At 46.1% G+C, this 9227-nt stretch overlaps 1 protein-coding gene across 2 annotated transcripts in view; it reads right to left on the reverse strand.

Moving 5' to 3' along the window:
* Nucleotides 1-8714: 8714 nt before the first annotated feature.
* The window catches only part of PAK6 (p21 protein (Cdc42/Rac)-activated kinase 6), a 15678-nt gene continuing 15165 nt past the window's right edge, over nucleotides 8715-9227 (reverse strand). For both annotated transcript variants that reach the window (XM_009710650.1, XM_009710649.1), the window contains one exon: nucleotides 8715-8882. In XM_009710650.1, coding sequence (XP_009708952.1) covers nucleotides 8715-8882 — 168 coding nt within the window. The remainder of the gene's footprint in view (nucleotides 8883-9227) is intronic.

A 9227-nucleotide genomic window follows, 5' to 3' on the forward strand; every position in this document is an offset into this window, starting at 1 on the left:
CATTCACAGCAGTACCTACAGTAATATTTTAGTCTGCATTCAGACTTCAGTTTTTAGAGTAAGTTCCTCATCATTTGTCACATGCATCTCTTCACATCAGAGGGGTCTCAGAGCTAGAGCCCTTTGAACAAAATTTCACGGAGAGACACTCTCCAGTAGCCCCCCACCTAATATGCTCCTACCAGCTGAGAGCCAGCCCAGAATAAAGCCTGTGTCCTCCGAGGTGCCATTCCGTCTGGCAGCACGACCTGCTACTGTAGACACAGCCGCCGTTTCTAGGAGGAAAGGTCAGTTTGATAGAACCTCGCACCATTTTTGTCAGCACAGCACTTCCTTGCACAACCAGTGTTGGCTTTTTAATTGGTGTGTGTGTCCCCCCAGTTAGAGGACAGTTTTCAGTACGTTGGTCTCCACACAACGTAACCCAGCATTTCCTCCTGTGGCAATGTGCATTACCAGCATTGCAGCTTACCCCCTCCCCGCACTCTCTCTCCTGGGTGCTCTCTTTCCCCCAAATTTTAAGTGCCATGCTGCGGTGTAACCTAATAAAGGGCCCCACTCCCCCTTGACTTGTTCTTCAGGGTTCTGTATTTCTGGGAAAGTGAGCTCAGCCACAGCAAACCTACAGCGCGCAGCGGTTGTTACATGAGCACAGGCACACCTAGGAACTGCCCCGATAAACGCATCATGAAGTGCTGCTATCAAACCAAACAGCTCAAGTAGGGGTGTGTGAGAGAGAAGATGTTCCAAGCCTGGTCTGACATCCAACAAGAGACCATACCTCCCCTGTGGTGTTAACATAACACTGGAATTAGGTATTGTAAATGTCTGACTTATTTATTTTCTAAAAAAAAAATAATAAAACATTGCATTTCTTAAAAAAATTGGATCACCTGTTTTTTAATTGCAGTTAGTGGATACGGGAGCAAGTCCCAAATGTACGCATATGGCCAGAGTTTTCTGCCATTTGTGCTCACAGTTCTCAAATTCAACTGCTGCAGTGACTAAATATGCAGTGAGGGGGGTTTTGTTTTAAAACATAATATCCCTCTCAGACACGTTCTCCTCTGCGTGAGTTCATTCTATTCCTTATTGTACTTAATAACCAAAGCCAGCAAAGCGAGTTACTCACAGTAATGTACGCATATGGCCAGAGTTTTCTGCCATTTGTGCTCACAGTTCTCAAATTCAACTGCTGCAGTGACTAAATATGCAGTGAGGGGGGTTTTGTTTTAAAACATAATATCCCTCTCAGACACGTTCTCCTCTGCGTGAGTTCATTCTATTCCTTATTGTACTTAATAACCAAAGCCAGCAAAGCGAGTTACTCACAGTCCAAATACTGCTCCTGATCCCCCTTGCCTCACTCTAATACAGTGACTGCTTCCTCCTCCTCCTCCTCCTCCCAAGCACAGGTCAGAAGAGCACTTCAACAGGAGTCAAAACTGTTCTGGTGAGTTCGCACCCCTCACGTTGGTTCTGTCCCCGTTCAGACCCGCCAAGGCACTGCCGAGAGGCAGAAGGGCCCTTCACAGACACGCCAGGACAGCAACGCCGAGTCTTGCACTTGGAGCTGGTTCTCTCCCGCCCCACCGCAACGCTCGCCCCTCACGCACTCCCAGCACAACCCCGTGGTCACTCGCTGGCTCTGACCGCCGGCAGAAGCCTCTCCCAGGACAGGCCGGGCCCAGTGCGGAACGCCTCCTGCTGTGGGCAGCAAGAGTCACAAAACTCCGGCCAGGCAACGCCAGGGTACCACACCACCGGCTCGGGCTCGGGTCCCTTCCCAGCTCGCCCTGATGGCTCGCTGGGCTCCTTCACGGGTACAGTGGAGCTCTGGCACCGATGCACGTTGTTAATGGCCAGTTCCTCCTGCTAAGAGCAGTTGCCTCTGCTGTTCCAGGACTGAGGCTTTATTTCAGGAAGTGGTAAAATATTACTCCAGTTGGATCAGTTTTGGTGGTTTACAGAACAGCCTCCGTCCCTGAAGTCTCACTCACACCGTGAAGCTTGAGGGCCTTCAGAAAGAGATGGCAAACATCTCTGCAAAGGTAGAACTGCCGCCAGGAAGCAGTTGACTATTTTTTTTCTTCAACCAGCGGGCAGCGTTGGCAGTCCCAAACCAGAGCCCCTGTCCATGAGCCCCCTGCTTTCTACACCAGGGCTGACAACGGAGGTGATGGGTGGTGGGAGGAATGGGATTAGCACAAGGGGAGGGGCTGCCTTCCCGGTGAGAGCACAGAGCGGAGCCACAGCCGTGAGGACACTGCAAATGGAGACACGCACCAAAACCCACCCAGGAGAACACTGGCTTGAGTGGGGCTCCCCAGTCACTGCTAAGCACTGGTCATCTCCAGACATCCGTACCCATCAATCTGCATTTCTCAGCCACGCAACAGTGCCTGCGCTTACTCCCCTAGATCCAACCGCACAGGGATGCAACCAGGAAAACAAAGAACTGAGCTTAAGTACAGACAAACTCCCCGTCAGCACAAACATAAACCCGCAACGCTCACTGTTTTACAGCCCGAGACTGCTGGTAACAAAAGCTGTTTCTAACTGTATTTCCACCTGCTCTGGGTGTCATTACACGGAGTACGTTGCTCAACACGGACCGAACAGTTTGGTATTTATCCAAACACAGCTCTCGTGCTGGCTAAAGGGGGGTTTGTCACCAGCCTCAGCCACCCAGTCCGTACCGGCCACCCAAAACCCCGCCAGAGAAGTTTTTTAGAGGTTACGTTAAAGGACAATTCATCCCGCCTCTCTCTGGAGGGAACCCAGACAGCGAGCTCAGACCAAAAGGCGGACATGGGTGGCCCCCCCTTTCCACGCACATTGCCAAAGCACTTTTTTTCCTTCAAACCCTTACAGGGAATGACCCCAACAGAGTAAACCCAGGTAACAGAGACGTAAAGCCAGGGCAGAACAGCAGGGCCTGGGTTAGTGGAAGTTTTCATTCCTTCCTCCCCTGACACCACCACCTGAAGAAGAACGTGTTTCGCAGGGACAGCCCTAACGGCAGCTGCAGCAAAAAGGGGAAGGACGCGCTCTCCTCCGCCATACCGCATGCGAGAGGACAAACACTCGAAGCCAGGCCGGGCAGATTCAATCTCGCTTCAAAAGCCGCTCCCCCCCTACGGCACCAGCGCAAGCTGCAGCCCGTGTAACGAGGGAGATCACCGCTACGGCCTCCTTCCCTCAGCCCGCGCCAACTTACCCAGTGCTGCCTCTCGCAATTCCCCGATCGCTTCGTTTTCCAGCCTCGAGACCTCTCCTTGCTGCTTCGTGCCAACTCTTCAGCAGCAGCCCTCGGGGAGGGCTCTCCCACTGCCTGTGAGCATTCCGGGGCCAGTGCAGCAGGCTGAACCCCGTACTCTCCTCTTCTCACCTTTTCAGCTCTTTCTGCCATCGTCCCCAAGCAGAACATCAGTGCCCCGACAGCCCCCGAATGACAAATTGGTTGGCCAAAGCAAGGGCTGAAACAATGCCAGAGCAAAATGCTCTTCGTGAGGCTTTTTTTAAAGGTGTGGACATTTCAAAAAACAATCATAGCTCAGCCATACTATGACACAGATGTAAGAAAACGCACCACGATGACTCGCACCCTTACACCCCATCACAGTGTCTATTGTGCAACCCTTCTGTTACTGAACAAAGCACTGGCAGAGCTTTATCAGGTGATTTATGCAGAATTTCATGAAAAACAGGTGAAATGTTCTACACAGATTACATCTTAGTGCTAAAAAAAATCTTCTAAATATACTTTTCAGAGTGTATACGGAAGAATCACTAACTGTAAGCAAAGCCATGTCTCAGATGAAGCACAGACGACATTCTGCATCGAGACCTTTCCCCACTGAAGCGCAGCAGTCTTCATGCCTCTGGGGCCAGGCGTGCCCATGCTCCTCTAGGCAGAATGCTGTCTCTACACAAAACGTGATGAAATTTCTGGAAGATGAGAAATGGACCAAAGTAAATAGAGGCACTAAACCAAATGTTACTGTAGAGGTTTCACACACCACCTGGTGAATTCCGAGCATCCCTCCAGCAGCACAACAGCTCACAGAGTCCCACCAGCAGTTGGTTACTTACATACTCCAGAGGAGAAATGCCATTTCTGATTCTCCAGCACGATTTCTTCCCACAGAATTCAGACATCCTTGAAGATCTCTTCGTGCAGCTGTGCAGCCCTGCCCGTGTTTTTGCTTACCGTAGGATACTCACTGACCACAGGGCGATGTGGTAGTTGGATCAGGTAGGTCTCTGTAATGAGGTTGTTACACACAGAAACCAAATTCAATGGTAATTAAGGCAACAATAGTGCCTGGTCAGACACTGAACGGCAGCAGATTTAGGCACAATCTTAGATTCTTTCCACATTTTCAGCTTTTATGTGGTATATTCTAAATCTCATTCTCTACCACTAAATTCTCTTGCCCAAAATACTTCTTTTCAGGAGCCCAAACTTTGTACTATATTCTTAAAAAATTAAATAACGGAGGTCCCTGAGCGAAGGAGGACTCCAACCACAAGGGATACAAACACGAGACTATATCTGAAGGATTGGCACGGGGACTCTCTAAAACAAGAGCATTACCAACGAAAGACACAGTAGTCGAACTCACCTCTTGGCCAACACCTTTGCGGGCAGCTTCCCTAATGAGAATTCAGCTCTGACATGTAGGAAAAAAAGAAAAAAAGAAAAAAACAACCTAAAAGACTAACATGGCACATACTTTCAGATGAGAAGCCAAACCTGCTGCTGCCTCTTCACTGTCCAGCGGGAACTGGTGGTAGTGGGAAAGTTCGGGTGAGCACAGCTCCTCTCAGCAGGCCGGCTTGCCGTTAGCACCTTCGGCATCATCACGCCCTTTGTGTTTTCAGAGCACTTTACAGAGACGAGTAAAAGCCTGAAGGTCATTGCTAAAGCAAATCAGTTTGCTGTGGTGAATAGATGCAGATCCCTATGAATATGATGCTGTCAACCAAACATTGAGAAGCAAATAGCCAGAAAATGGATGTAGCTGATTGCTTTAGCTTTATTTCTGTCATCATTCCCTAGGCAGTCAGGGACCTAGAAGCCTTTGATGTCTCTTTGCAGCTCCAAACAAATGTCTGGCCATCCTCTCCTTTGTAAGCAACAGTAACTGATTTCCTTCCAGTCTGCACAACTACGATGCCTCAGTTTTTAACTGAGGAATGGACATGTGTACTGGCAGTTCTCTCTGCTCCCTTCCCTGCAATTACAGGAAACTTTGCCTTCAAATATTTAGTGGCCACTCTGCATACCGCAAGTTGCTCTAGATATTCCTACAAATGATATCCAGTTGAGAGCTACAGTTCAGGCTCAATTTGTACTGAATGATCCAAAATTATTTTCTACCTCTGTGCTAAAGATACGGTGCCAACATGACCATTGCTACTACAGAAGGAATTGCTGCACAGTAGCTACTGTGTTTTTAGAGACACTCTCCCTGCCCCAAACGTATCCCTACGTGGTCAAGATTCACTCCTCATTATTACCCCCATTTATAGACTAGGACCCAGGGTACAGCAAGATGCTTTCTCCAGGCTACGGCGGGAAGCACAGGGATTCTTCTCACCAGACTGAACAATCTTAAGAGTCAGGAGCCTCATTTGATCTAGGGTCCTTCTGTAATCACTGGTTAAAAGAATGGGGCCTCTAGAGAAAGATTTGTCCCGTTCTGAAATAAATGGGATAATAAGCTGCTGCATTCGATAGCACAGAGCCCTGTTTGAGCAGGACAGGCACCCTTATATATAAATAAGTGCAACTGGGAGGCGGCAGCAGTCAGACTCCCCGTTTGATTCAGTAAATTGTTCATATAAATTCAACCTGCCATCTTCAAAGGCCTCCTGTATGCTGATTGCCAGGGCTGTGGCAGCGTGGAACAGACTCAATACTAGCAAGGCTGACAGGAAGGAAAAATTAAAGGGAACGACTCAGGTGAAACATGACACAAAACAACAGAAAATCCTGAGACATCAGCGTAACCTTGTTGAAAACATACATGAAAAGATATTCAGAGAAAACATCTCAAAGCATAATTACCCACTGAGTAGGCTATGAGCTCTTCAGAGAAGAGGCTACATTTTGTTATATACTTAGATATCACTTAGCGTACAAGAAATCTCGCTCCTGAATACTACTGCAATGCAAATTACAAACCTGCTCTGCTCATCGTAATTCTCCTGAGTGGCTGCCTGGTTCTTGGGGAAGGAGCCGTTGGCCCTGGAGACAGTGCTTCAATCTTTTAACTAATCTAGGTTTATCTTAAGATTTGTATTTGATTCCACACTCATCTAAGTAATGGAGCAATTAATTGGCAATATGCCATGCACGAACTGTAAAGAGAGAAACACAAGAATCAGATATTTAATTCTATATTGGACAGGAAGATGGATACTTTCTCCCGTGCTTCACAAATATGGTAATGAGTTTTTAAAATTTTATAAGATACTTGAATGAAGTCTTTCAAGGGCTTTCCCTCACTGTGTTTAGTCAGACTTGGGCCAATGCATAAAATGGTGTTAAATGTTAAACCTCTCATCCCTGCCTCCAAGAAATGTTTGTTTCAGGATCCAGGCTTCTGCTGTAGTCTCTTCTTGTTTTAAAAGCCACACAGCCACAGAATAGATAAGTTAGACCAGACTTCAAGGTTCACACTTCCCTTACATCTCTGAACTATAGACATATTTTTAAAGCATCTCAGCACTGCAACAGGCTTATGAATAAATCAAGATCTACTTTAATTTAAAACACAAGTGCAAAGGATTCACAACTACAGACAAGCAGGATCGTTTGTTTCAAATTATAAATCTTTTCAAAGCCCTGCTCTTTTGCATAAAAAAAAGCAGTATATCTGGAATACAGAAACATTTTACATCAAAAATTTTCCAGTGCAGCTAAGGAGGAGCTAAATGAATTAATTTCAACCAATTTCATCAGCCCCAAACTTAGACATCCAGTCCAGGCAAACCACCTAGATCCCTCCACTGGCCACAGAGTGGTATCGAGACGGCGATTTCATCCTTCAGCAGGTATCTGAGATAACGGAGACGAATCACCCTCTGGAGATGTTCCTCTCTCCTTGGTCTACAGAGCCAACCTACATGCTTTGCAGACTGGGTGCCCACCATTTAGATGGCTGGCATCAGTGCAGATGAATTCCATCCCAAATTACTTCAAGTAATCAACTGTGGCTTCAATTTTGAAGCAGGATCTGTAACTGGAGTAAATAGTGGAGGATAGAGATTATTAACATCTTCTGAAGAAAATGCAATTATGAGGTTACTTTCTGAGACCGTAGGACTGTCCCAAGAATAACTTAAATTCCAATAAATTTGTATCTGGAGTTGCAAAATAGGATCCCGGTTCCACAGGTAAGTTTATATTCTTCAGACCTCACAACAATACACACCATTACTGTACAATGTTACATCCTGACCTAGACTCCAATTACCTTGACTATCTCACTGATCAGAAAGTGATTCATACAAAATATCTAACTCTATTTTTAAATGACTGAAAGACCTGTTTAGACAACCAGTAACCTTCCAAATGTATCAGCAAAGGGATAGTGGGGAAGGGCATACCAATACCAAAACACACATCAAAAACTTCTCTTCTCCCCATGTTCTGCAGTAGCAAGCAGGGGAGGTAGAAGCTCAACAAACCACCTCAGGTGAACACAAAAATCTTTCCTGGGATATGCAGGACAGCTGAAACTTTTTTGTTCAGTCTCCTAGAGCATCCCCAAAGTGCTACCAACATTTGTCTTGGGGAAGCATTTCTCAGCCTCTGTTGGGAGAAAGGACTTGGAAAGAAAGGTGTCTGGAAACCAAAGACAGGAACGAGCTTTCACAGACTCTCCATTCCAACCAGCACTGGAGGTCTTGCATATTGTGAATTTTCAACCACGAGATCCTGGTGGCAAGAACACCTGTCCCCACAGAGTCCGTTTTGAGGCCTGTATCCAAGGGTTCCCCCCTCCAAAAGTTTAAGATCATGAAATGGATTCAAGATTGACCACTAAACCACGCATATTCCTCAGCAAAAGAGAAGCAAGTTGATGCAAGAGAGCCATTTAGAAACAAATATATACATATCACATCTGCTCCCTAGGAACATGTGTACAGTTTTCTAGGTCCACATTTAACCGAAGGCAATAAAAATCATCTGTGAAAAAGTCTCAGAGGAAAAAATTGTCAAGTCTTTGTGCATTGTTTGAAAGCTTAAAGGGGTCCCTGCCCCAAAATGTACACTTGAGTCAGCTCAAGACCCCAGTGTACAACTAAGAAAACAAAGATCACATTTCTAATTGGGAAATATTGTTCTAGTTCAGTAGTCAGCAGCGAAGGTTTGCAGAAACTTGCAACTTCAGACACACAACTTCAGACTCCGCTTTAAAATGTCATTCTTCGGAAGAAGTGATCCAAAAGCCGTGAAGCACCTGCTTTATTCTGAGACATACTTGGTCTTATTTGGATCTAGTATGTATTGATTGTCTTCAGCAGAAGAGAAACAACAAAAGGCTGAGAATGCAAGGACAGTGTTCACATTCATCCTCTACAATGATCGCTGAAAAGTTCCAAGCACCATTCACAGGACAAGACTGCCTGGTCTCTTGATATTTTTTTTTTTTTTTTAATAAACATTACTTTTTCCTAGCATTTCCCCTTATGTAAAGTCAGCAGGTAGAGGTACGCTTTCTGTACTGTTGGATAAGGGGGACCAGGCACTCTGGAAGTCCTGTCTGGAGCAAAAAGGGGTGATCCAGAAGTTCTTGTGCCGTTGCTCTTTCTAGTGGATCCCGTGTCAACATCCTTTCCAAGAAGTCTCTCAGGACTGGGGAGGTCTGTGAAAAAGCAACCAACCAAGTCAACCCCGTAAAGGAACGAGGCAACAGTTCACGCAACAACAGGTTGCCGAGGTAAGTTTGGTTAAAAAGGATCCTGTACATCTCAACTCCCTAACCCTGCTTTTGCACAGAAATCTAACATTAGATGGCATGCTTTTTACACTACAGCAATAACGTTCCCTCACCGGTAGGCACAACACTTACACAGGTTATTTTCTTTTTAAGAGGGCACAGCAAATTAAGACAAGCCTGCCTGCCATGTCCTTCCACCTATGTTAGTTTCCCATTTTGTTATTTAATCTTTTCTGCATTTCAGCTGAAAAATGCAACAGAATTCCTGCT

Source organism: Cariama cristata, unplaced genomic scaffold (genome assembly GCF_000690535.1).
Source record: "Cariama cristata isolate BGI_N322 unplaced genomic scaffold, ASM69053v1 scaffold4762, whole genome shotgun sequence".
NCBI classification, from domain to species: Eukaryota; Metazoa; Chordata; class Aves; order Cariamiformes; family Cariamidae; genus Cariama; species Cariama cristata.